The sequence below is a fragment of the Marmota monax genome, unplaced genomic scaffold (genome assembly GCF_021218885.2).
Source record: "Marmota monax isolate L192 unplaced genomic scaffold, Marmota_monax_Labrador192_F-V1.1 WCK01_AAM20220418_F8-fsc00024, whole genome shotgun sequence".
NCBI classification, from domain to species: domain Eukaryota; kingdom Metazoa; phylum Chordata; class Mammalia; order Rodentia; family Sciuridae; genus Marmota; species Marmota monax.
The window spans coordinates 19,110,454-19,138,317 of record NW_026695224.1 but is presented as its reverse complement, the minus strand read 5'-3'; the positions used below and the strand labels follow the sequence as shown (position 1 = coordinate 19,138,317).

Below are 27,864 nucleotides of genomic sequence, written 5' to 3'. Positions count from 1 at the left end.
TGGATTTGAACTTGACAGCTTCCAACACAGAGAGCAATAAATTTCCACTGTTTATGAGCTACTCAGTTTATTGTGTTTATTTGTTTATATTTTGGTAGTGGTACAGTGATCAAACCCAGGACCTTGACATGTTAGGCAAACACTCTACCACTGAGTTACATCCATGGCCCTTTTTATTTTGTTTTGAGCTCGGGTCTCCCCAGGTTTCCCAGTCTGGACTTGATAATTCTCCTCCTCAACCTTCTGAGTAGCTTGGACTATGGGTTTGTGCTACTGTGTCTGGCTAGATTATTGTATATTTGTAACAGCAGCCTGATGGACTAAGACACTGGAGCTTCTGATATATAGGTTTTCTCTTAGGCTTTCTGAGATATGAGAACATGGGGGACTTGCTGAGAGGTGGGCAAGGGTTTCTGAAACCTAGGTCAGCACCACTTCGTAAAACATCTCTCTCAAAGTGGGAGGGTATGGAAACTTGCAGGAGAGGACAGAGAGGGTACAAAGAAAGAGAGGGGAGTAGGGAGGAAGGAACTCAAGCTCAGTGGAGGTGGAGGAAGGTGGGCATCCACTGGGCTTACCCGTCCACAGCTTCCTGGGGGGATTTACTGAGTGTGTCTAACGAGAGAGGACTCATGGCAGCCTGGGCAATGAACATCATGAGGTGAATTCCTCATTAGTGTTGGCTGAATGGATGAATGAAGAGTGGATGAATGGCTACATGAATGAGGGGGTCAGCCCTGGCTCCTGGGTGGGCATGTATGGGCACTAAAGGCAGATCCCATTTGCACATAGCCCTTCCCTCCCTCCCTGAACAGGGAGCTAGAGCTCTGTGTGCTTCACCTTATCTCCCTTTAGCTCCTGGATCTTCTGAGGCAGGGTCTTGGTCCAGAACTGTAGCCTGTGGGCCTTCAGGGCCTTGCCCACAGCAGGCTGGATGTCCAGCTGCAGGTACTGCTGGTCCTGGTCGAACAGTGGCCAGTGGGGTAGGCCCTCTCCGTTGGGGTTCCTGTGCACATGCCCTCCCAGCAAGGCAGGGAGATGGTCAGTCTGAGCTCTGTTGATCTCAGACCTGACCTCCCATCCCTGTTTAGGACTGGCCAGGCATCCAGGCAGGCCAGGGCTTTGAGAATGGGTAAAGTTTTCCTGATGTAGGAAAGTAATGGTCTCTCACTAGTGTTGTTCTCCACAGGGCAGGGCAACCTGGTCTGTTTGGCCGTTCCTTGTGAGAGGCTGGCTCTTATGGTAACCCAGCACTATGGCTCCTCTCCCGGTCACCATGAGAAGAGAACAGTGACCTGCACCCACAAAGCAACCTCTTTCAGAGCAGGCCTTCATGTTGGAGAGGGAGCTAGGATGTGGTTAAGGCCACATGTGTGTTAATGAGGTCACCTCAGACAAGGGGAACAGTGGAGGACCCGTGCCCCACTGGGAGGCTGAGGTGTGCAGGTGTCCTCACCCATTTTGAGCAAAGTTGGCCCAGTACTTCATCATCCTTCTGCTCAGCAACTCCTCCTCCTCAGTGAGCTCAACTGTGGGAGGAGGAAGGCAAGGGTCCAGGTCCTGGCCAACCCTGTCCACTCCTGTGCCACATTTACAACCCCAGCCATAGCCTGGATTGATCCAAGGCCTGGATCCCTTCCATTATAGTTGGATCTGAAGTGTCCCCCAAGGCTCATCTGTTGAAGGCTTGACCCCCAGCTGGTTGCACTGTTGGGAGGTGCTGTAAAAGCTATGGATGTGACCTAGTTGAAGAGGTGGGTCACTGGGGGCATGCCTCTAAAGGTATATTTTGTTCCTGGTGCCTGTATGTATTTCATTCTTTCTCCTCCTGACTGTCATGATGTGGGCAGCTCTGTTCTACTACTAACTCCCTGACATGATGTCCTGTCTCTCCACAGACCCAGAATCAATGGAATCAAGTGACCATGAACTGAAACCATTGAAATTGTGAGCCAAAATAAAATCTTTCTCCTTTAAGTTGAGTATCTCAGGTATTTCATCATAGAAGGCTTGACTAATACATCTTCCCTACCCCAATAGCCCTGGGGGATAGCCCCTCCCCTTATCCAACTTGCCCTTACTCATTTCAGCCTCTAGCTGACTTGATCCTGGGCCATCTGGATCCAGAGGGTCCCTTTTTCCTTCTAAAACATTTAAGTACCTTCCTCTGTACCCACTATGGACATCATGGTTGGGGTGGGGCAGGTTGAGGGAGCACAGGCTGGAGTGGTGGGGCTCAGATTCTAATTTAGGGACATCTTTTGAGCTGTGAGATGGTGAACACCTGATCCTCTTTCTGAGCCTTAGTTTCCTTGTGTGGACCCCACTGGTACACATTTCCTGGAGAACAAAGACTCACCTTGCTTGCCCCAGAAAAAGGATCTGAAGATAAAGAGAATCTCATCACCATGGTCGGCCTTCACATGGGGTGGCTTGATGTCCTTAAAAAAGTTAGGCCGATGCTGGAACTCGTAGAAGTAGACAGGGGCATGGGAACCTGGGGAATGGGGGTGGTCAGGAGGTGATAAGGTGATCCCTTACCTGGAACTCCCTTCTGAGTCACCCTTGATGACAAAATACATAGGTCCAAAGCTGACTTTAACCTGGACAGTGAAATGGGGAATCCCAAGGTGGAGTTGAAGCCATCAAAGGGCCTTCAATAAGTCATGGCCTTGGACTTTCTAGCTGTATGATTTTGAGCAAGTCACTAACTCAGGTTCCTTGCCTATAAAATAGGGGTGTTTTCTGTCACACTATCCCTCAGGATTTACTGAGATGAGGGCTATCAAGTGCTTGGCATCAGGGGCCTGATAAAGACTAGTTCAGGACCTAGACATCACAATCTTCCTGTTCCCCAGACACCAGAGCTCTGAGCTGCCCTAGGCCATCAGGAGTCAGGTAAAGATATACTCACTCTGAAAATGTGCTACTTGGAGTGCAGGGATCACAAACATTAAGTCCTCCATCATTTCCTGGAACTGGCCTTGAAGAGTATCTGGGTCTTCATTGTCCCCCATATACTCCTCCATCAACAGGTCACCAAATTCAGCAGGCAACATCTAGCCCAGAGGGATCGGGGAGAGTCCTGTTAGGCAGGCACTGAGGAAGGGACACAGCAGCTTAAGGGTGGAGAGATTGGATCTGGGATGGGTCAGGGCATAAGGCAAACCTGTCAAGCTGTTGGGTTATCCCACTCACAAATGCACCCAGAGATCAACCTTTGTTGCCGGAAGTTGCCTCATGGGAAGGATATCTGGGGGTATCCTCTCAATATTTTTGGTACTGGTGATTGAAAGCTTTACCACTGAACTACATCCCCAGCCTTTCTTATTTTTTTATTTTGAGGTAGGGTCTTGCCAAGTTGCTGAAGGCTGGCCTTGAACTTGGAATCCTCCTGCTTCAGTTTCCTGAGTCACTGGGATTACAGGGATACTACACTTTGATCAGCACTCTCCATTTTTTTTTTTTTTTTTTTGCAGGACCCTGGGAGTCTCACCATCTGTGCTGCTCTTCTCTGCAGAGCAGCCTGCACAGTCCTTCTGTCTATTTTCTTCTGGGGGTGAGCGGTGCCCATGCTCTGGGTGGAAAGGGGAGGGTGTGCATTATAGTTCAGATTGACTTAGAACTTTAGGATGTGTTCCCCAAACACCTAGAAACTTGGAGCTAGGTCTCACCGAGGGAATGACCCAGCCATATTCATCATTGTTGACCCCAATGATGCTGGGGACAGGTTGAAAATCAGCAGAAATCAGAAGCTCCTGGGGGTGCCTGGGCAGGAAGGCCCCATCTACCACACCGGGAATGATCTTGAAGGCCTGAAGGGGGCATTCAAAGTCATGAAGCACAGTCAGGACCTAGAAAACTTCTGATGTCTTCTAAGTGCTTTTCGCTCCTGTCTGGCCAGGATACTCATAACTGCCCCCAGAAATCCTATTCCTGGTTTACTACATCCAGGCCTCATTTCCAGAATACCTGGAAATAACTGTTGGGTGAAGTAACTGTTCCAGGGAGTTGGAAAGGCACCCAAGTCATTATGCCCCATAGCTATCATCCCTTCTTCTTCCACACCCATGCTCATTTAGCCTGACCTTGGTAATAGCCAGCATTTCCTCTTCACTCTTGCCTCGAAGGCAGCTTACCAGGGCCTCTGACTCTACCTGCCCACAGTCAGACAGGTTGGCCACCATCTGTAAAGGCACCAAAAAAGGGCTGGATCATCCCTTCAGGCAAGGAGTGGGAATGTTGCCCAAGGTCTCAGCTGGGTGCAGGCACCACCAATATTTCAAAGGGTAGGGAGTGTGGATTGGTGCAGGTGTGAAATTATTCTACCCTCCCTGAACCTCAGGTGTCAGCCAGAAGAGCCATCACACCTGCTCACATGGTTCAGGGTTCAGCTTTACAGATCATAGAACCTTTTCAACCACTGTGAGGTAGAGGTCTGTGGATTCTGACCCTTGAACCCCTTGCAAACCCTGGATAGGTAGCACTTCCCAAGGTTCCTCAACTGTTGTTGTCTTCAGTGAAGAAAGAGGAACAGTGGCTCTGAAGGTGAGGGATGAGGCAGTGGGTCTGGGCTTTGGTGGTTGAGGGCACTCACTGTGGAAACTGCTTCAGATGAGCTGGCAATGAGGCTGGGCAGCAGGGCCACCCCACTCTCCATGATGGCACCATGGAAGAGTCCTTGGGACATTGGAGACAACACATGTGAGGACACACTAGTGCCACCTGCAGACTCGCCAAAAATGGTGACCTTATCAGGGTTGCCTCCAAAGTGGGCAATGTTCTGCTGGACCCAATGTAGGGCAGCCACTTGGTCCAGGTAACCCCAGTTGCCAGTGGCATGCTGGTCTCCAGTGCTGAGAAATGCAAAGATGATGATCACTGGATGGTCCTCTATCTACTCAGCCTCCATTGACCAATCCAGACCCAAGCTCACCTGAAGAAGCCCAGAACACCTAGGCGGTACTGGATAATGACCACCACCACATCCTCAGTGGCTGCCAGAATAGAACCATCGTACAGGGATGCCATGCCTATAACTAGTGCACCACCATGGATCCATACCATCACCTTGGAAATCAAGAGATATACCACATGACTCCCACCCAGCTCAAACCCCTCCTGGGCTGCCTTATAGATTAAACACTGCTTTGACTTGTGCAGCTACCCACACAGACAAAACTCTAGCAGACCTCATGACCTGGGCCATGGGCCAGTGACTCAAGTTTAATCAGGAAGACCGAGTCTCCCATTGGTACATGGTACATCCCATTTACCAAAGCCTGGATCTATTACATCCTGAATCTTCTGCAAATTGGAAAGAAAAGGGATGTCTACTTAGAATTTCCAAGAAACATTAATCAAAATTATTCTCCACAAGAGCTCAAAGACAATCCATTGCTGTCATTTTTTTTTTGTGACCTTAGTGTAGTCCTTGTACTAAGGGGGTATCCTGGGAACAACTTGGTTGAATGAGAATGGTGTCCATTCAGTGGCCATGGTCTCTGACCTCTGGGAGTAGCCAGGGCCCTTTGAACACAAGCTTAAGTCAAGGCCCACTGGCATAAGAGGCCTTCTTGGATCTGACAGTAAGAGGTTTCTCCTCATTGTTCATACTGCAGTAGGACCCAAGCTGATCTTGTTCCTTTTAACCTTGTAGAACAAATGTACTCCCACTCCTCTGTCAATCACATCCTGACACTCACAGGAAGGTTAGAGCCCTCATGGGCATGAGCAGGCATGTAGATGTTGAGATACAGACAGTCTTCTGACATGGGGATGGAAGGCAGGGTCAGATTCAACAGCTTCAGGGACTGTGTGTTCATTGCTTTGGCATCCTGCAGACACCTGGTGATCAACCACGGTAGACAGTCAACCCAGCATGTGAACAGTGGTCAAAAGCAGACTTGGGTTCAGGTTTCTTCCAAGAAACCCCCTCAGGGTCCCTGTTACACCTGATGTCCTGTTCATACTTGATTTTTTCTCTAAAGCCCCTTCCCATTGAGTTCAAGGCCTCTGGCTCGGGGTAAGCCGGGATGGAGTCCAGACCTCCAGGGAGGCTTCAAGGTTGTTAAGCACTTGTGTCCAACTCCTGAGGCTGGGCAATCATGACTCTAGGGGACTGTCTGGGAAACACTGGCTACCTGTGTTAACATTCACCACTTATCCCTGTCCCCATTCAGGTCTGGAACAGTATAGATGTCCCCAAATGGGTGGTGCCAGAATGGATGGAGTTTAGTTTCCCATAGAACATAGTAGGACAACCCACAGACCAAGTCTAGACTCTCAGGGAACCACAGAGTCTTCAGGTGTAAACACATGCATCTATTACTTGGCCACTGGCACCTGGCCCTGTGGGCTGGCATAGAGAATGCAGGGGGCAGATCCCAAAGGAGCCACTGCTGCTTCCCTCTTCAGGATTCTAGAGTATGTACTGCTGGAGTCAGGGTATTTTATAGGTTCTTAGAGCCAATCTGACCCTCTCCCAGACACATGTACGTACCCTGGTTGCAGAGAACATCTGGCATAACATGAGCTGGGACAAATTATCTCCGCAACTAATGTTCTCTGGGTGCCAAGGCCAAAGAGAGGAGCCTAGGGAAGTTAGCAACTTCAACCCTCTGAGCCTTAGCACTCTCACTGGAAGAATGCATGTGAGAATCATCCCAATGCAGAGGAAAATTGCCTGGGCAGTGTAGATGAAGGAGCCCAGGGCTAGGAGTACCCACCCCCACCCAGCCCTGAGGTTTCCCAGACCCCTGGAGAACTTACATGGCTGGGTGGGAGGTTCCATCCCTCACACCACTCCAAGGTTCAGGGGGCTCAGGGGCTGCAAAGCGCAGTGGTCCTACAGGTGGCTTGGCAAAGGGAATTCCCAGGAAGGTGTGGACCCCCGCATTGAAGCCCTTCACATGGACGAGGCTGCCTCGCACCTGCCCGGTGTGGATGGTCCGGATGGGGCTGACTGAGTCCTGGCCTGTGGGCAGAGAGATGCACTTTAGACTTTGGTCTGCTTAATTAGCTGCTGGCCTATAGTACTGTGACCTGGTTGGCCCTCCTTAGCTCCATCTTGTGGAGGGACTCTGATCTGCAAACAATGGCTTCACAAACCTTCTACCTGTCCCACTGTGACCCTCCACAATTGCCTCCTGATTCTATTCTGATGACATGGCCAGAATTAGTTTATCCATAGACACAGAGATCAGACTGAGGGTATGTAGGGTAGGATTAGGTTCACATTGAGGGAAAGAGGTGAACTCTGAGTGTAAACTAAAAACTACTTATGTGTGTCATTGAATGGATAGAATGTATGGTGCAGTAATTATTTTTCAAAGTTGGTATTAAAATCTACCTCTTTGCAAATTATAAAACTTATTACCATTCTAATAAATTAGAACATTTGAGTAGATATTTAATTATGATGAAAACTTAAACTGTTGTGGAAATACCTTTATCTATCTACCTATCTCTGTGTATATCCATATACATATTTGTATCAATCTTCCGCTCTCTCTTTTTTTTTTTTTCAGTAGGAACTCATGAAAAATTTACCCATGATGTGATAGCTGGGGTTGCTTTCAAACAATGGTGCAAAGGACAGAGTGCATTTCAGATAATCTAGGTTGTGCCAATCCTGATACTTGTTGAAAGTGGCTGATGGACACATTGGGTTCATTAACTTTCCTCTCTGGCTCATATGAGGCTCATCCCTCTGTGCTGTGTAGCTTTTGTGCAACCACATCTTGCTCTGTGCCTTAGGGTGCAGGGAGGTGTTCAGTAAGGCCACTGTCCCCCTGATGTTGTTGCCACCTGAAGTGGCTCCTACCTCTCTTGCAACTTCCCTTCACAGTCTCACCTTTTGCCTCTGCAGAAACTGACAGATCTGAGCCAGGTTCCATTAGAAAAAAACAAAGACAAGAACAGCCTCAGGGATCTCCTGCTGCCCTGCCCAGGGTGGATCCTAATGCATCAGTATGTGTCAACTGCTGTGGTTGAGGCTAGGCGTGGCAGGCTCCAGAGAGGACAATCTAGTAATGTCTTTCTTGTATGGTTTGGATATGGTTTGTTCACCAGTGATTCATGTGCTGGAAGTTTGGTTCCCAGTGTGGCAGCATTGAGGAAGTGGGACTATAAAGAGGTGGGGTGTAAAAGAAGATGATTGGATCATGATAAGTGTTTTTGGAGTGGGTTAGATATCACAGGAGTGCTTTAGTTCTCTGTAAAATGAAAATGGATTGTTCTAACAGAGCAGCCTGGCCATTCTCCAGTCTCTTGCTTTGCTCCTACCATATGATCATCTCATAAACTCTCCTGCTATATCATGTCTTTGCCATTTTATGACATAGCTTCAAGGCTCTCTCCAGAGGTAGATCAGGGCCAGGCAAAGTGATGCACTCCAGTAACACCAGAGACTTGGGAGGTTGAGACCGGAGTTTTGTGCGTTTGAGACCAGGCTCAGTAACTTGGCATGAGCCTGTGTAAAAGTGAAAAGCAAAAAGGGCTAGGGATGTTGCTAGGTGGCAGATCATCCTTGGATGATGTTGTGTCAACCACAACAACAGACCAAAAACAAAAACAGAGGCAGACCAGAGAGGGCCACCGGATCTTGATTTTCAGTATCTAAAACTGTGTGCAAAATAACTATTTTATTTATAATTACCTTCTGTTGGCTATTTTGTTATAGCAACACAAAGCAGACTGAGACAGAAAATTACTACCAAGAGTGGGATTGTTACTAAAACAATACCTGAAACTGTGGAAGTGGCTTTGGAACTAGTTAACAGCCAGAGGTTGGAGGAGTTTGGAGGAGCAGTCAAGAAAAGTTTTGTGTTGCTGGGTGTGATGGTGCAGAGTTGTAATATCAGCAGTTCAGGAGGCCCAGGCAGGAGAATTGCAAGTTCAAAGCCAGCTTCAGAATCAGCAACTTAGTGAAGCCCTAAACAACTTAGTAAAATGCTATATCAAAATAAAAAAATAAAAAGGACTGGGGATATGGCTCAGTAGTTAAGTGCCCCTGGAGTTATACTCCCTGTACAAAAAAGAAGAAGGAGAAGAGGAAAAAGGAGGAAGAGGAGGAAGAGGAGAAAGAGAAGTCTTATACTGATGTAAATGGAGAATTATCAGTAATCCTGTGAGAGTTCAGTCAACAAAGAGACTAGGAAGGAGCTAGAACCTCATAGAGATTGGTTAAGTGGTCATATTCAGAATGCTGATAGCAATGTGCTTAGTAAATGCAATCCTAAGGAGGATTCAGAAGGAAGTGGGAACCACAAATCGGAAATTAGAAGAAAGGCTACATTTGATCACTGCAAACACTTGGCTACATTGTATTCATGCATAAAGATGTTATAGAAGGGCAAATATAACATTGATGACCTAGAATATTCAGAGAATAACATTTCTTTTCTTTTTTCTTTTTTTTAAATATTTTTTTTTTTAGTTGTAGACACACACAATACCTTTATTTTATTTATTTTTATGTGGTGCTAAGGATTGAACCTGGGGCCTCACACGTTCCAGGCAAGCACTTTACCACTGAGCTACAACCACAGCCCCTCAGAGAACAACATTTCTAAGCAAAATATAGAAGGAACTATGTGGTTATTTTTGGTCATTTTAAGTGAGATTTGCAATGATAGTTGGCAAAGGAAAGCATACCTTAAAACATTGGAAATTTCATATCTGCTTACCTAAAGAGCAAAATGGGAGATTGGGTGAGAATATAGAGGATGCAAAAGAGATAACTGGGTGGGAAGGAGCCAGGCTTTCTCTGCTTCAAAATCATGGGAGAGAAGGCCTGAGGCTATCACAATCTTCCAGGGTGCCCTTGCATCAAAAGCCCCAAAGACCATGGAAGGAGCCCCAGCATTGTCTCAGGATTCTGCTCCTTGTTTTCTAGCAAAATGCTCTGGATCTGTCCAACCATGGTTCAAGAAAGCCCAGGCATGACTCCTGATGCTGCTCCAAAGGGAGCAAGCAACAGACCTTGGTGATGCCCAAGTGGAGCTATTTTGCAGGTGCAGAGAATCCAAGGGCTCTGCTGTCACAACAGCTTCCCCTGGGTTTCAAAGGAAAGTTCTGGAGGCCCTGCTGTTGGAGTGGAGTCACTGCAAAGATTCTTCACCAGAATGCCTAGTGAGGCCATGAGAGTGGGACCACTGCTCTTGAGACCTCAGAATGTAGAGCCACTGGCAGTGTCAGTGCCAGCCTAGGAGAGCCACATGCCATGGCATGCAGCCCAGGAGAGTAGCCATGTGGGCTGCAACCAGCATTACCCCAGGGGTGGGGCTGCCAAGGCCCTGGGGACCAGTACCCTGCCCTGTGTCTAGGAGCTGGACTTGGAGATCTAGTGTCTTCTTTGGTTGTTTTCAGACTTGCTGGGGGTCTGGGAGCCCTTTCTACTTGCTATTCTTCCTTTTTGCCACCAGACTATCTGCCCTGTGCCTGTTTCAAGGCTGTATCCTGAAACCATGTAACTTGTTGGAAGTCATTTCCCTTGAATTTCAGATGGGACTTGGGACTTTGTACTTTGGAGTCATGCTGGCAAGGTTTCAGCCTTTGAAGACTATAGGCATGGAATGACTTCATTTTGCATTGAAAGAAGGATGTGAACCTTGGAGGGCAGGGGCAGAATGGTATGGTTTGGATATGGTTTGTCCCCCAAAGGTTGCTATCATGGATGACAGAACACCAGTGGGGTGGTGCCTTTCAGAAGTAGGACCTAGTGATTGGCTCAGGACTGCCCTGTGGAGGGATTAAAGCTAGTTTTTCACAGTGGATTAGATCTCACAGGAGTGGGTTAATTCCTTTGAGGTGACTGTGAGTTTTTAATAAAAGAACAAGTTTGCCTCTTCCCTGTGTATTGCTTCTGCTCTCATCATGTGATCTCTCTCCCACAAAGTCCTATGATGTCATGCCATTGCCATGTTATGACATACCTGAGAGTCCCTTACCAAGACCTACCAGAGAGGGTCACCTGATCAGAGATTTTCAGGCTCTAAAACTGTGAGCTAAATAAATCTATTTCCTTTATACATCATCCAATGTCAGGTCAATTATATTGTTTTAGCAAACCAAATCGAACTAAGATATGTTCCAAGTCAAAAGGCACACTCCTCACGCACCGCATGTCTGTAATCCCAGCGACTCAGGAGGCTGAGGCCAGCCTCAGCAAATTAGCAAGGCCCTAAGCAACTTAGTGAGATGCTGTATCAAAATACAATGAAAAGGGCTGGGGGACATGACTCAGTGGCAAAGCAACTCTAGGTTTCCTTCAGTACCAAAAAGGGGGCATGGGTGGTACACACCTCTTCCCAGTAACATGTTGCCTACACAGAATTCCTTACTGGGGGAAATTTCTTTTCATGTAATGTACACAGACAGCAGTCTCAGATGCCTCAGGTTGGTGTTGTAACAGCAATGGACAAAGTCTGCTAAAATGTCCCTGATCAGAGACTTGTTAAGTCAGCAGCACATCATCCTTTCCACTTGATGGTGGAGGAAGCTGTACCATGTAAGAGTGTGAGCTGACTCCTGTGTTAGGAAGGGGAAAGCATGGTGCCCCAGAGGGTGAGTTGTGGTCATGTAGATGGAAACCAGGCATGAGAAAAAAATCTCTCTCACTACTTCTCTCTCTTTCTCTCTCACACACACATATACACACACACACACGTAAAGTCCTGGGCATTGTGTGTAAGACCCTGAGGCCTTGATGGTTCCTGTGAAGGAGCCAGGACTGGTGGGGATAGAAGAGGGTGGAACCCAAATCTGTGCTTGTGTCTTGTTAATGATTATTTCTGATGGGTGAAGCCAAGACAATATTTATAATGGCAGCCATCAGTGAGATTGGGCAGCTCTCGTTGTCTAGAAAGTCCTAGTGACTTTTGAGAGGAGCCTGGTCAACAGAGGAAAGTGGGAAATACCCTTTGAGAGTACGCCATGGGGGAGAGGTGAGTGTGGACTCCTCCTGGGCAGAGTGGGGAGGAGTAGCAGGACATAAGGGGGGCCCCACAGTAGAAGGCTTTAATGGAGGGTATCAAGGGCCCAGGACAGCCCAGGCATCCTGCCAAACTTGCCTAACTTCTGATTAGGGCCTGGGTGCTGCCTGTAGGCTCAGAGCCCCTTCACCTTTGCCCTAATGGCCAAGCCATACCCTAGATCAGGTGCATAAGATGAGGGGAATCCAGTGACATCCCAGATCCCCTTTAGGACACAGTGCCTGAGGCCTTCTGTATTTCCCCTAAGACAAGTAACCTTTCTTGGAACCCCTTTGAGAGGGCCAGGTCACCTCTCTGGCCAAAGGCATGACCTAGAGCCAAATGGTAGCAGGTAGGTGTTCCTAAGCGGCTGTTTTTTCCCATTGGCAGCTGGAGCTCCAGCACAGCCAGCACTCAGTGTGTCCTGAATGCCCTGTCCAGAGACATGGAAGGTGGCTCTGCTCTTCTGGGTTCCTCAGTCTCCCCTCATCCTTACCTTCTCCTTGGTGTTGGTGACATCAGGCTGACTGACCCTGTCTGCACTTCAGGGGAGCCACCCTGGGCATTTGGGGGAGCCCAGGGTGGCTGCACATTTTTCTCTGTCCTGTCCTCTATCATTTCCACCAGCTCCCCCCTCTCTGGTGCCTACCCTCCTGCAGCCTCGGTCTTTTCCTCTACACCATTTGGCTGATGGGAACACAGAGTCTGACATCCCAAACCCCTATGTGAGCCTTACCCTGGCCTTGGAGGAGGAGCAGCAGGACCCCACAGGCCACGATGCCCAGCTGCCCATGAAGTCTGTGCAGCCACATGGTCAGCTCCCAGGGCTGTTTCTGTGCTGCTGTGGTTGCTCTGCTTCAGAGGTCAGCACAGAGCAGGAACGGGGCCCAAATGGAGTTTGGACCCTGCAGGGAGGAGGCAGAGCAATGAGTGGTGTCCTGCAAGCTAGGCACAACGGGAGAGGCATGAAGAACCTGCAGTGGATACCAGGCTGGACAGGGCTGCACTCCTCTGTTAGCTCCAAGTGCTGCACAGCCCCTGCAGCTGCTCTGAGATCCCAGGAACCCACTCCTCACCCCTGGAGTTATTAATTTACGGTCCTAGCAGCCACTGGCTCTTTTAGGCTACTGTTTTTTTTTTTTTTTTTTGCTGCTGTGCCCCAAAGACCTGACAAGAACAACATAGAAAAGGAAAAGTTCATTTGGGGCTCATGGTTTCAGAGGGCTCAGTCCATAGAGAGCAGGTCCATTGCTTAAGTCTCAAGGAGAGGCTGAATATCATGGTGGAAGGGTGTAGTGGAGGAGAGCTGCTCAAGACATATCAAGACATACCAGGAAGCAGAGAGAGAGTGAGCTCCACTCAACAAAGACAAAATTCATACCCCAAGGCATGCCCCAGTGACCCACCTCCTCCAGCTCCACCCTCCATGGCTACAGTTACCATCCAGTGAACCCTCATCAGGGGATTAATCAATGATTGGGTTAAGGTCTCATAACCCAATCATGTCACCCCTAAACTTTCTGGTATTGTCTCACACATGAGCTTTGGGGGACACCCTCTCTCTAAACCATAACACTGGCCCATGAGGGTGTTGCGGTGGAGAGGAGGGAGCAGTGGGCTGTAATGGAGGAGCCAGGAGGGCTTCTCTGAGGGGACACAAAATGAAGATCCCCACAGGTGAGAAATGATGACCTTGGGGGATGACGGGGACTGCCTGAGCAAACTGGGCAGTGTGACTGTGCCCGTGGTACTGGGAAGTCCTTCTTCCTCTCAGCATTCATAGTTTCCTGAGTTCCCTCCAAGGTCCTTGTAGTCCTGGTCTGAGGGTCTGTGTAAACCTGTCCCTAATTGGTCCTGGCTGCTCTGTTGAAATACACTGGTGACTGCAACTGTGACACTTCTTAAGAACCCACCCCTTCCACTTGGTCTCCCCCTACCCTGTGGCTTCCCCTGAGGACAGCTTCCTCTGAGGTTGAGTTTACTGTTATTTATGCACCTGATAAATGCTCTGAGGACTTTCTAGTTCTAGCACTGTGGACCTGTAGGGCTCTCTTGGGCATCTGGGGCCGCTGGGGAGACAGGCCCATAACCAGGAGTTGTCAAATCTTCTCGAATCCTGCAAGGACATAGGGAATACAGCAGGAGACAGGAGTGCCTGCTCTGCCTGACTTCCTGGAGGAAGGGGTGTGGGCTCCACCTCAGATGACCTTCAGTACCTTCTCCTAACAGGCCTTGGCTTCTTCATTCTAGCTTGGGTTCATTCCTACATGCCAGGATAGCAAGTATCCTTTACTGTGTCTTTCTAGGAGTGATAATATTCCCATGTAGCTGTGTCCTGGGCTTTTCCTTGTCTTGATTCAAAGTTTTCCGTCCAATGCACTGTGGTCCAAGCCACGGTCCCAGCTCCCATCCAGGCAGATGCTCTCTCTGTATTCTCCTGACCTAGTTCATAGCTGGTGCTGTGGAGGTTGAGATATTCCCAGCTCCTCTCGGTTCATAGTCATGTTATAAGCTCCTTTTATGTCAACTGGACAAAACAGTGCTCCTTCCTAACCTGGAAGTTGCTGTCCACCTCTTGGTGAAGGTCCCCAAGCTAACAGTAAAACTGTGGAATGAAGAAGAGTCTTCAGAGAATTAGGGCATGTGGGGGTAGTGGTGGAAAATTTACATACATATATAATAATATATATATATATATATATATATATATATATATATATATATATGAGAGAGAGAGAGAGAGAGAGAGAGAGAGAGAGAGAGAGAGAGAAAAGAAGATCAAAGTAGAAGGTAAAAATCCAGGAAAATATCTGTAATGACAAATCGCTGCTACAGGTTTAAGGTTTAAGATCCCATAAAAACAAGTTTTGGTGAGAATATGGACCATCTGTCACCTTCATATTTGTTTGATGGGATGAAAAATGATATAGTCATTTTGGAGTTAGCTAGACATTGTCCTTCAAAGTTCAAGCCAGAGCTGGGAGCAGAGGCACATGTCTATAATCCCAGCAACTTGGGAGGCAGAGACAGGGGGATTCCAAGTTCAAGGTGAGCTTTAGAAACTTAGTAAGTCCCTCAGCATTTTAGGGAGACTCAGTGCCAAAATAAAAAATAAATACATACAAAATGGATTTGGTCTGTAGTCCGTAGTGAAGCACCCCAGGGATAAATTCTCAGTAGCTCCCCCCTGCCCAGGAAAAAAAAACAAAGAAAAGAAAAAAGAAGTTGCACACAATCTCAGTGCTTTGGCCCAGAGGATTCTAATCTCAGGGCTTTACTGGGAAAAAAAAATAAAAAGAAGAGCACATGTCCACAAAGTGATTTCTGAAAATGTCCACACAAGTTTTATGTAAAATAGCCTAAGCCAGGCCTGAAGGTACACTTATTGCAATTCAGGTACTCAGGAGGTAGAAGGAGGAGGATTGGAAATTGGAGGCCAGCCTGGGCAAGTTAGTGAGACCCAACTCAAAATAAAAAGAGATGGAGAAGTACCTCAGTTTTAGAGTGCCCATGGGTTAAGTCTCCACTAACAAGGAAGGAAAAAAAGAAAGGAAAAAAAAAAGAAGGAGGAGGAGGAGGACAAATGGAAGTCACTCAGATGTGCAACAACTGGCAACTGGATAAAGTGTGGCAGATGTGTACATGCAAGGCCACTCCCCAATAAAAGTGAAGAAATGCCACTTGAATCTCAAAATCATTATGCAAGTGACACAGTCACAAATGACTCCTTTGCTATGATATTCTAGAAAAGGCAATCTTTGGCAATGGAAAACAATTAGGCAGTTGCCAGGGAGCAGAGGTCAGGGTGATGATGGACTGTAAATAGGCACATGAGAACTTTTTGAAGCTATAGAAGCATTCTAAACCTGATGTGATGTTGGTCACACATCTCCGACATTTACTAAAATTTACCAAACTTTGCAGCGCAAATGCGTGAATTGAATTCATGGAAATGATCCACAATAAAGCTCTTAAAGCTGGGCATGGTGTCGCATGCCTGTAATCCCAGTGGCTCAGGGAGGTAGGAGGATCTCAAGTTCAAAGCCAGCCTCAGCGATTTAGCGAGGAAAACAACTTAATGAGACCTGTCTCTAATAAAATACAAAATAGGACTAGGGATGTGGTGCCGCAGTCTGGCTGGGCACAAAATCACGAGCCACTCAAGCAGGAACAAACTTTATTTTTTGAAACTGCCGCCAATGTCCGGTATGCGCCCGGGAAGATTTTCGATCCACCCACCGGCCTCCTCCCGGACCCGCAGAGAGCGCCCCTCCCCCTGAACTCCCTCCTACTGTACTTCCCCAACCAATGGGAACTCTCCAGGAGTCTCGTATCGGGCCTAGGTGAACAGCAGGAGTCCACTATCCATATGAATGCAAATCTTAACATAATCATATCATCTCAATGGCTAGCTGGCGTCACCTTTCGACCAAAAATGCCATGCATCATATACTTGGCTCTTAGCAATGTGGCTCAGTGGTCAAGTGCCCCTGAGTTCAATCCCTAGTACCCCCCCCACACCCAAAAATAGCTCTCCAAAAGAGCTATTGAAACTACTGAAAGTCTGAAAGACACTCTGAGGACCCACTCTGGGAAGCATCCTGTGCGTGCTCAGAACTGAAAACCATACAGGGGCATCTTTGCAGCAGGAGCACAATGAATGTTTTCAGCACAGAGTGGAAGGATTATGCACCAGTCCCTGTCTTTTCACCTCTGCAGAGATCCAGTCACCCAGACTTACTGCTATCCTCGTCTGCCCTCTAGTGTCCAAGATGGACAACATAGCAATTTTCATCTTCCACCCTAAAGGCCTTGGTGCCCTGTGGTTGGCCTTAAAAGCACTGGGTGAAAGAGGGGACTTTCTTTCCTGGGAAAACTGGTGCCCCATGGAGGCACGTTGGTGAGAGGCAGGATACAGGGGGAGTCCCAAGGTCCATGGAGTGAGGGACACAGCCTTTCCATGACACAGAGAAAATGCTTTGGAGGAACAAAAGGGCATATTGAGCTTCATTTGGCACTTTTGATTACTGAGATAAAAGATGAGAGGGTTTCTATTGGAGGGGTCAGAAAAGTTTAGGGACAACAATGAGGTGAGAGGGAAAGTCAACACATGGATGCCATAGTGAGTGGGGGATGGTCAGGAGGCTGCAGAGGGAATTCTGAAAGATTTTGGATGGAGAGGTCCTCAGGGACCCAGGGACAAGAATCTCTTCTGCTTTGTGTCTGGACCTCCTGACATGTCAAGACCTCTTCCTGGACACACCCCACAGAGAAACATCTTCACAGCTGTGTTGTGATTGTGTCAGTGTGGGGCTCACAGTGTCTGCAGAGCCACAGAGAATAAGAGGCAACTTCAGGAGACAGGACCCTGAGAACCCCACCTGGCTCTCCAGGATGCACCCATCTGGCCCAGGCTCCAGAAGTCAATGGAAAAGCCCAATCCTGCTTTTCATAAGTATGGGGCCTGTCACCTCCTTGGGACAGAAATAGATGAGTATGTCCATAGATTGAAATGTTAATAATGGATGACATTTAATCCCCAGGTGGGCTCAGGGATATGGAACTTTGATTTTGTTTGTAGCCTGGGTGGGTTAGATGTGGGAATCTAAGTGTTTAGCCTGAAAGTTTGTGTGCTGCACATTCATACATTGAAAGCGGGTCTCCATGGGCTGGGAATAGTTTGCCTAGCACACTCTAAACTCTAGTGCATTCAGTTCTAATGCACTAAGCTCAATCCACAACACACACACATACACACACACACACAATGCATAACTAATAAAATCAGTCTATTACTACCTGGGCTTTGATTGAAAAGAAAGAAAGCAAACCAGTCTGAAAGTGATGAATCACTGGGAGTGGACTGGGTTTAGGACTGTAAAATGGTTTCAAGAGAACTTGTTTGCCCCTTCTGCCAGGTGAGGACATAGTGGGAAGGTGCCATCTGGAAACCAAAGCAAGACCTCCCCAGACAACAAATCTGCTAACACTTGATTCTGGACTTGTCACCTTCAACACAGAAGATAACACATTTGCATTGTTTATGAGCTACCCAGTTTATTGAGTTTATTTGTTTATATTTTGGTGGTAGCACTGTGATCAAACGCAGGACCTTGTGCATGCTTGGAAAGTACTCTACCACTGAGCTGCTCTGCTAGGACTTGTTGTTTTATTTTGAGCTCAGGTTTCCTCAAGTGGCCAGCCTAGACTGAATACGTAATTCTTCTCCCTCAGCCTCCTGAATGGCTTGGGTTATGGCCATGTACCACCGTGCCTCACTAGATTATTATTGTAGTTGTTGTTGTTGTTGCTGTTGCTGTTGTTGTTATAGCAGCCTGATGGAGTAAAACAGTGGGGCTTGTGGTATACAGGTTTTCTATAGAGGTCCCACCGGTATGAGAACATGGGGTACTTGCAGATAGATGGGCAAGGGGTTCAGAAAAGTACCAGCTCTGCTTCCTCAAACTTCTTTGTCAGCATGGGAGGGTGTGGCAGCTGGGAGGAGGGAATAGAAGGGGTTGTAGGGAAGGAGAGGGGAGGAAGGAAGCGAGGGACTCAGGCAAAGTGGGGTGAGGAGGAAGGTGGGCATGCATTGGGAATTACTGAGTGTGTCTAACGAGAGGACCCATGGAGGAGTGTAAGGACAAATAGCTATGTGAATGATTCGGTCAACCCTGGTTCTTGGGTGGGCATGTGTGGGCACCACAGGAAGACCTCATCACACCTAGCACACCCCTCTCTCCCTGACAAGGGAGCTAGAACTCTCTGTGCTTGTCCACTGCTCCCTTTAGCTCTTGGATCTTCTGAGGCAGGGTCTTGGTCCAGAACTGCAGCCTGTGTGCCTTCAGGGCCTGGCCCACAGCAGGCTGGATGTCTAGCTGTAGGTACTGCTGGTCCTTGTCCAACAGTGGCCAGTGGGGTAGGCCCTCTCCGTTGGGGTTCCTGTGCACATGCCCTCCCAGCAGGGAAGGATGAGGGTCAGTCTGAGCTCTGTTGAACTCAGACCTGACCTCCCAGCTCAATTATGGACAGGGCAGCCAGCCAGGCAGACTGGGGTGTTGAGACTGGGGAGAGGTGTCCTGATGTAGGAAAGCAATGACCTCTCACTACTGTCATTCCACACAGGGCAGAGTAATATGGCCTGTGTTGCCCTTCCCTGTGAGAGGCTGGCTTTCATGGTAGCCCAGCACTATGGCTCACCCTCTGGACCACTATGTGAAGAGACCAGTAACTTGCACCTACAAAGCACCCTCTTTTAGTGTGGGTCTTCTGGTTGGGGAGGGAGCTAGGATGTGATTAAGGACACACATTTGCTAATGGGGTCACCTCAGACAAGGGGAGCTAGAGGGCCCATGTCCCCTGGGAGGCTGAGATGTGCAGGTGTCCTCACCCATTTCGAGCAAAGTTGGCCCAGTACTTCATCATCCTCCTGTTCAGCAGCTCCTCCTCCTTAGTGAGCTCACCTGTGGGAGGAGGAAGGCAAGGGTCCAGGTTCTGGCCAACCTCATCCAGCTGTCCATTCCTGTGCCACACTCAACACCCCTCCCCAGTCTTGTGTCCCTTCCCTATCACAACAGTCCTAGGGCCAGGCCCTCTGCTTGCCCAACCTGCCTTTACTACTCCCAGCCTTTAACTGAATCAACACTGGGCTCCTCCTTGGCCTAGCAGTTTCGTTTTTTTTGGACACTGTAAAGTCATTTAAGAAATGATTATGCCTTTAATCACCACCCTCTTTTCCTATACTAGACACCATGGTTGGGGTGGGAACAGGGGGAAGGAGCATAGATTGGAGTGGGAAAGGTCTAACCCTGGAAAACCTGTTGAGTTGTAAGATGGTAGACACTGGATCCCATGTTCTCTTTAAGTTACAGTTTCTCATTGTACAATGAGAGCAATTGCCACCATGTACGCAAGAGAATGCTCCTGTGGAACAAGGAGTGCTCACCTCTGATGCCATTGATGTAGGATCCAAGCACAAACATGATTTCATCACCATGGTCAGCCTTCACATGTGGTGGCTTGATATTCTTGAAGATGCTGGGCCGATGCTGGAACTCATAGAAGTAGACAGGAGCATGGGAACCTGGAGAGTGGACAGGATGTGTCACTCTTGGTGACAAGATTTCTAGGTCCAACTCTGGCTTGAATCTTCACAGTGGCTGGGAAGCCCAGAATGGATCAGGGGCAGTTGGAAGGCTCTTTGTTAAGTCATGTCTTGGACTTCCTGGCTGTGTGGTCACAGGCAAGTCCTTGAGTGCCACTACCTTAGTCCCCTCTTCTGTAAAATGAGTGTGATATCTATCTCTTACTCTAACCATAAGAATTTACTGAGATGAGGGCCTTTAGGTGCCTGGGACCAGGGTCTTGATAAAGACATGTGTCAGGACCTGACACCAGACCTCACCTGGGACCCATATCTCTGAGCTGTCTCCTAGGAAGCCAGGATTCAGGTTCAGATACACTCACTCTGATCATGTGCTACTTGGAGTGCAGGAATCACAAAATAGAAGTCTGCCATCATCTCCTGGAACTGGAGTTGGAGGATGTGGGGGTCCTCGTTGTCTCCCATGTACTCCTCCATTAATAGGTCAGCACATTCGGCAGGTAACATCATCTAGTCCAGGTGATCAGGGAGACTCAGGTTAAGCAGTTTCTGGGATGGGGAGGCAGCCACTTTATGTTGGAGATGGGATATGGGATGTGTCAGGGAATAGGGCAAAGCTGTGAAGCTGTGGGGTGACCCCACTCACAAATGCACATAGATCAATCTTTGTTCCTAGGGATCATTGAAAAGGAAGTTGTCTGGCTGCACTCTTGCTTGGCACAGGACCCCGGGAATCTTACCATCTGTGCTACTGTTCTCTGTAGAACAGCTCATGTGGTCTCTCTGTCTATTTCCTTTTGGATTTCAGGGGGGCCCGCGACCTGTGTGATGAAAGGAGAGTCTAGAGTTGGGGGTGGGATGGACCAGGAGTTCTCAAGACTTGAGCTGCTCCCACCTGACACATTCCAGAAGGTTTGGAGATGGGACTCACCATGGGAAGGAGCCAGCCATACTCATCATTGTTGACACCAATGATGCTTGGAACAGGTTGAAAATCAGCAGAGGCCAGAAGCTCCTGGGGGTGCCTGGGTAGGAAGGCCCCATCCACCACAGCAGGAATGACAGTGAAAGTCTAAGTGGGCATTCAAGGTACATGATGACAGGAAGGAAAGTCTCTGTTCTAATGACACCTGAGTTACCTCCAACCCATCCTAACTCAACCAATGATGCTCACACTAACATTCAAAGATTCTACACTTGGTGTAGCATATTTTTGTCTCAATTTCCCATCCAGGGCTATGAAAATATGAGGAGACCAAGCTTTGGAAATGAAATAGTTGTTCCACAGTGGAAAGGACTGTATTTCCCTCATACCATAACCCCTGTCTCCTCACTAACGTCCATTCAGCCCTATCTTGGTAATAGCCAGCATTTCCTGTTCACTCTTGCCCCGCAGGCAGCTCACCAGGGCCTCTGAATCTACTTGCCCACAGGCAGACAGGTTGGCCACCATCTGTAAAAGCACCAAAAAGAGGCTGAATCATCTCTCCAGACAGGGAGGGGGTTGCTGCCTAATGTCTCAGCTGTGTGCAGGTTACCCATAATTCTCAAAGGGTGCCATGTGTGTATTGCTGCAGGTGTGAAATTCTTCCTTCCCTCAAGCTCATGTGTCAGCCAGAGGAGCCATCATACCTGCTTACATGGGTCTTCTGAGGATAAGGCCCCAAGGGTGCAGCTTTGCATAACATAGAACAAAATCAACCAGAGGTATGTGGATTCTGACCTTTGAGCTCCTCAGAAACCCTGGAGTGGTGGCCAGTTCTGGAAACACCTGCATGGTCTTTGTTCCCGTGGAACAGACAGAGTGGCAGAGGCTCTGAAGTTGAAGGGTGAGGCAGCAGATTTGGCCTTGGGTAGAAAAGGATACTCACTGTGGAGACATCTTTAGATGAGCTGGTGATGAGGTCAGGCAGCAGGGCTACCCCACTCTCCATGATGGCACCATGGAAGAGTCCTTGGGACATTGGAGACAACACATGTGAGGACACACTAGCGCCACCTGCAGACTCGCCAAAAATGGTGACCCAATCAGGGTTGCCTCCAAAGTGGGCGATATTCTGTTGGACCCAGCGTAGGGCAGCCACTTGGTCCAGGTAACCCCAGTTGCCAGTAGCATGCTCGTCTCCAGTGCTGAGAAATGGAAAGGATGATGATCAATAGATGGTCTTCTGTCTACTCAGACAGTAGTTCTCTGTCTACTCATTGACCATCCCTGACCCAGGCTCACCTGAAGAAGCCCAGAACTCCCAGGCGGTACTGAATAGTGACCACCAGTACATTTTCAATGGCTGCCAGAACAGAACCATCACTCATGGAAGCTGAGCCCGTCACCAAGGCACCACCATGGATCCAGACCATCACCTGGGAAATTAGGAGATATACCATGTGGTAGTTACCATACCCAATCCTGTCTTGGCTGAACCCCTAGTCTGAACACCACTTTGGCTTGTGTAGCTACCCACTTAGAATCCTAGTAGGACTTCATGACCTAGGGCACTGGTGACAGAGTAAGTTCAATTTGGAAGATCAGGCCTCTCATACTTTGGGGTCTAATTATGAATCAGAACTTTGACGTATTCCTCTTAGAACTACTCTGAAAAAAGAAAGAAAATTGATGTTTCTGTGATTACCCCACTTGAACATTAGTTTATAGTGTCATCTAATATCTGGCCCAAAAAATAATCCATGGTCATGGAATTTAGTGATCTCAAATGCACCCTTTGGGCACTTGAATGGATCTCCTGGGTACAAGATGATGAGTTCATCAGTGGGTCAGAATATTTGGTTTCTGAGAGCATCCAGGGTTCTTTGACTCCATGGCTGGGTCAGCTACCTGCCTGCATAAGAGGCCTTCTTGGAGCTGATAGTGAGAAACTTTTCATGGTAGTTCACACCACAGTGGTGGCCAGCTGAACCTGTGTCTTCCAGTGTCATTGGTATTGTTATGTAGTACTTGGGGTCAATCCCAGGCCTTCACAGCATTGTGCTAGCTCTCTACCTTGAACCATGTTCCAATCCCGCTTCTAATCATCTTCCCCAAAATTGTTCTCCCACCCTTCAACTGACCATGGCTTAATACTCACAGGCAGGTTAGATCCCTGACGGGCATGCACAGGCGCATAGATGCTGAGGTACAGGCAGTCCTCTGACATGGGGCTGGGAGCCAAATTTTTACTCTGTAGGTTGAGAGCCTCTGTATTCATTGCATCTGCATTTTGCAGACACCTGGTGACAATGGAATACAGTTATTTCAGAGGCTGAGCAGTGGTCAATTCAGACCTCAGGTCCTGACTCCATCCCAGACAACCTCACTCCCTGCCTTAACTGATGCCTTGCCTCACATGATCCTTCTTTCAAGTCATTCCCCACTTAGTTCCAGGCCACAGGCTCCGGGGAAGCTGGGATGGAGCCCAAACCTCCAGGAAGGCCTCAAGATTATTGAGCACTTGATTCCACCTCCTTCTGAGGCTGGGCAATCCTGACTCTAGGGCCCTGACTGGGAAACAATGGCTGCCTGTGTTGACAGTCCTCTTATCCCTGTCCCCATTCAGGCCTGGAACAGCATGGGTGTCCCCACACAGCTGGTGCCTGAGTGGATGGAGGTTAGTTCTCATAGAAGGGTAATGGGGCATCCCACAGCCCAACTGGAGGCTCTCAGAAAACCTCACCCCTCCACTGAGTCTTAAGCTGTAAGCACATGCCCCTTTCCCTTGGCCCTGTGGGTGGGGTCCCCAAGGAGCCACCACTGTTGCCCTCCTCAGAGAATGTACCATCAACTGCTAGAGTCAAGGTCTTTTATAGGTTCAGAGAGCCAAGCCAACCCTCTCCCAGACACATCTCCCCTGGTGGGAGAGAACACCTGGAGTAAGCCAAATCCAGGGACATGTGTTTCTGCTTTTGTGTTTAGCACCTGAAGCTAATGCCTGTTGGGTTACACACTCTGAGGCAGGAGCCTGGCAAAGTTACTCCTGCATTGGAAAAATGAATGTGGGAATTGCCCCAATGCAGAGGGATATATTTCTATATATTTGTTTACTTAGGGCCTGGGTTTCAAAGCTGGTGTATTAGGTTGCTAAAGACCACTGACCTACCACCTCAGGCCTTGCAGTGCAGTGTAGATGAAGGAGCCACTGCAGCCTGGCCCAGGGCTCAGATTCCCATCCCCACCCCAGCCTTGAGGTTTCCCAGATCCCAGATAAGCTTACATGGCCGGGTGGGAGGTCCCATCCCTCACACCACTCCAAGGTTCAGGGGGCTCAGGGGCTGCAAAGCGCAGTGGTCCTACAGGTGGCTTGGCAAAGGGAATTCCCAGGAAGGTGTGGACCCCAGCATCGGTGCCCTTCACATGGATGAGACTGCCCCGCACCTGCCCGGTGTGGGTGGTCCGGATGGGGCTGACTGAGTCTTGAGCTGTGGGCAGAGAGATGCATGTCCGGTTTGGGTCTGCTCAATCAGCTACTGGCCCACAGCACTGTGGCCTGGTTGGCCCTCATCAGCTCCACCTTGTGGAGGGACCCTGATCTGTCAACATTCCCTTCAGAAACTTTCTGCCCATCCCTAGTCCCTATGCGCACCACCACTATCATTCGACCAGGTCACGATCTTTCAGCCCTAGATTCATTGCATCTGCATTTTGCAGACACCTGGGGACAATGGAATACAGTTACTCCAGGGGCTGAGCAGTGGTCAATTCAGACCTCAGGTCCTGACTCCATCCCAGACAATCTCACTCCCTGCTTTCACTGATGCCTGGCCTCACATGATCCTTCTTTCAAGTCATTCCCCACTTAGTTCCAGGTTCCATTCATTCCATTCATGCCAGCAGAATGTCTTTTGGGCTGATGGGTCAAGAGTGTCCATTGCACTCACTGTGCCAGGTCATGTCACGCACTAGGAGGACTGTGGGAATTGATCTAAGTTTCTCATCCTCAAGGATCTCATGCTTGAGGGGACAAGAAATGACTAAAGAAGCATCATTCATATAAGTAGAAATGGATGGTAGGAGGGGAGCTATGAGTTCATATCATAAAACTCTTGTCCTGCCTGGGGCTGGGATTCAGAGTAAGGAGGCAATGGAAAGTCAATTAGATATATCTACCTTGTCCAATACACGATAATTGTTAAAGATTGATGTTGGGCACCTTGGTTCTAACTCTTTCTCTCTACCCCAGAATGGGCCTATATTGGGTGCTGTGTAGCCCTCAGGCTGTCCCAGTCCTCTCTGTGCTTCAGGGTGCAGAGAATTGGCAGTCAGGTCCACAGTTCTCCCGCTATTGTTCACATCTCCACAGCTCCCACATCACTGGAGCCTTCCCTTCCCCAGGCTCAAGATCTCACTCTAGAGTTTGGTAGATCTGAGCTGGTTTTCATAAGAAAACATTAAAAACTCCAAACCTCCTCCTCTCTCCCACTAGATCCCCCTAAGATCTGCATGTTTGATGCTACCTGGTACAGGACAGGCCAGGGCAGCATCCACTCACAGGACCAGAGAAGGAAATTGGCCAGTATCCCTCCAAGTCCAAAGACACACTCCTGTCCCTACTAACATGCTGTCTCCACACAATGCCATGCCAGAGGGATCTTGGTCCATGTAACTCATGTGGTAACTGGCCACTAATGCCTGATATTTGTAATTACAAAGGACAAAGCCTGCTAAATATTCCTGCTCACAGTCTGATGACATAATGTTGCTGCTTCCTTGAGGAGAAGCCCTGCATGAAACAGCAGGAGAAATCTCACCCATGTATGTATGTAGTGGTGGGAAGTGTCCTCGTGTCCAGATGAGGACAATGTTACACCAGAAAAGATGGGTTTGTGACCATTTAGATGAGAGACAAAGATGAGTAGTGTGTAAGACCTGGACCCTATTTAAGACCTAGATGGGCCTGTGGAGGAGCCAGGACTGGGTGCGCAGAAGACTGTGGGACTCAATTCTATACCCTCTCAGGACTGAGTTTTTTGTTTTTTTTAATTTTTGGATGTGAGTTCAAGAAAAAAGACTGTTGAAAACAGAATTTTTGTGAAGCTAGAAAAATCTTCCCGATGAGAAAGTTCTGAGAAAGACCCTGGTAAGGGAGGAAGCCTGTCAGTGGTGGTACAAGGGGACAGGCGAGCCTGGATTCCTCTGTGCAGATTAGACTGGGAAAGTTGGGTCTATGTCCAATGCTCACACTAGGAGCCTTTGGGGTGGGAGGGATCCAGGGCTGCTGACACTCCCTGGGCATGATACTCTCCTGCCAACACCTTCTGATAAGGGCCTAGAGACTTCTAGCAGGTACAGAGCACATCACCCTTGTCTAGAATTCAATCCAAGCCATGCCAGCTCGGCTTCACGAGTGAAGGGAACTCACCAGTCATTCAGATCAGCTTTGAGAAGTGGTACCAGGGGCTTCTGTATCCCCCAGGGCCATTAACCTTGTCTGTCGACTTCGACAAAAGGTGTCAACACTTCTCTAGCTAAGAGGTCAAAACACTCAGAGCCAAATGTAACCAGCAAGCTCTTATATTGCTGTTATTATTATCCAAGGGTGAGTAGTAGCTATAGCCACAGACACACACAGGAGGGAAAGGACCCTATCCTTGTTCCTTGCCAGGAGGCTTCTGCTTCTGACTTGCCCATACTCTTCTCCTCAGAATCCCCTCACACTAGCTCACTCCTCCATGAGGGTGTCCTCAGGCAGCTCTGACCCTCTCTGGCTCACCCTCCTGCCCCTCATCCCCTTCATCTATCTCCTCTACCAACTCCCCCGCCCTGGTGCCTTCCCTCCAGGCTCAGGCTCTGTCTCTGTGCACTTTGGCAGATCCAACCTGGTCTCTACCACCCTCCCCATGGCAGCCTCACCCTGGCCCTGGATGAGGAGCATCAGGAGCCCATAGGCCACGAGGATTAGCCAGGCAGGAAGTCGATGCAGGCACATGGTCAGCTCCAAGGGCTGCTCCTGTATTCCCAGGGCTTCACCTGGAAATGCAGAGCAGCATTCTGCCCAGGGGGAATTTGTACCTGACAGTGAGGAGGGGGAAAAATGGGTGGTGCCCTGCAAGGTGCATGCTGCAGGAGAGTCACTCTGAAATCTCAGAGGTCATGTAGCCAGTGTGCAGCGGGCAGGGCCCTACCCTTCTTCTTCCCTTGGGCACCTCCCAAGGTGTCACACAGTCTCTGCAGCCTTCTGAGATCCCAGGACCCATCTCCTCACACATGGAGTCACTTATTCCCTGTCTGTGCAGTCACAGGCCCATGAGGGTGTTGGGGAGGAGAGGAGGGAGCAGAGAGCTGGATGTAACTGGAGGAACCTGGGGGGCTTCTCTGAGGGGGCAGAATGAAGATTTCCAGAGATGGAGAAATACAGGTGACCTTGCTGGAGTGAGGGGAACTGCTTGCACAGTGGCAGGGACGTGTGACTGTGACCTTCATAGCTGACTGGGTGCCCTTCAGTAGTTCCTAATCTCTTATAGACCATGTTCTGAGATCCTCTGAGGGCCTCTCCTTTCTCATTCTGACCAGTCTTTGTGAAAACATTTCTGTAGACACCCCAAAACACATGACCTAGGTCCAGTTTACAGTCACATATCCACTGGAAAGATGTGAAATGAGTGCCTGCCGGTCCAGGGAACTCCCAGGGATTAGGTGCCTCTGGGAGATTCTGAAAAAGCCTGAGCCCTTCATGGGTGAATGGAAGTCAGTGTGGGTTAGGAGACCTGCTCAACCTGAATTCCCTGATGAAGGGGTGTGAGGCTCAACTTCAGGCAGCCTAGAGTTTCCCCTGCAAACCATTCTTGGCTAGCTTC

The 27,864-nt window shown here is 48.7% G+C and overlaps 1 protein-coding gene and 1 pseudogene across 7 annotated transcripts; both read right to left on the bottom strand.

The window, feature by feature from the left end:
• Positions 1-50: 50 nt before the first annotated feature.
• LOC124086510 (cocaine esterase) lies at positions 51-12,865 on the bottom strand. 7 transcript variants are annotated; one of them, XM_046434793.2, is made up of 13 exons: positions 12,712-12,865; positions 6,772-6,976; positions 5,706-5,847; positions 4,937-5,070; positions 4,598-4,856; positions 4,089-4,187; positions 3,675-3,815; positions 3,497-3,577; positions 2,915-3,059; positions 2,360-2,497; positions 1,457-1,529; positions 841-1,006; positions 51-683 (listed from the first exon to the last, which is right to left on the bottom strand). In XM_046434793.2, exons 1-13 carry the CDS (start codon positions 12,785-12,787, stop codon positions 603-605), a joined length of 1,740 nt encoding a protein of 579 aa, XP_046290749.1. In that variant the 5' UTR covers positions 12,788-12,865; the 3' UTR covers positions 51-602. The 7 variants fall into 7 exon arrangements, 6 of the variants coding, with proteins under 6 accessions (XP_046290749.1, XP_046290750.1, XP_046290753.1 ...); XR_006849818.2 differs by lacking the exon at positions 1,457-1,529; XM_046434794.2 differs by having other exon boundaries at positions 51-1,006.
• Positions 12,866-18,278: 5,413 nt separating this feature from the next.
• LOC124086517 (pyrethroid hydrolase Ces2e-like) lies at positions 18,279-26,996 on the bottom strand (annotated as a pseudogene).
• Positions 26,997-27,864: the final 868 nt, after the last annotated feature.

Excerpts from the sequence above, each read along its gene's own strand:
- LOC124086510 (XM_046434793.2), bottom strand. The coding sequence starts at position 12,787 with ATGTGGCTGCACAGACTTCATGGGCAGCTGGGCATCGTGGCCTGTGGG. Across the intron at positions 1,530-2,359 it reads CTTTTTCTGGGGCAAGCAAG|TTGAGCTCACTGAGGAGGAG; the intron begins GTGAGTCTTTGT and ends CTCCTCCCACAG. Across the intron at positions 684-840 it reads AGGAGCTAAAGGGAGATAAG|CCAACACTAATGAGGAATTC; the intron begins GTGAAGCACACA and ends TCATCCATTCAG.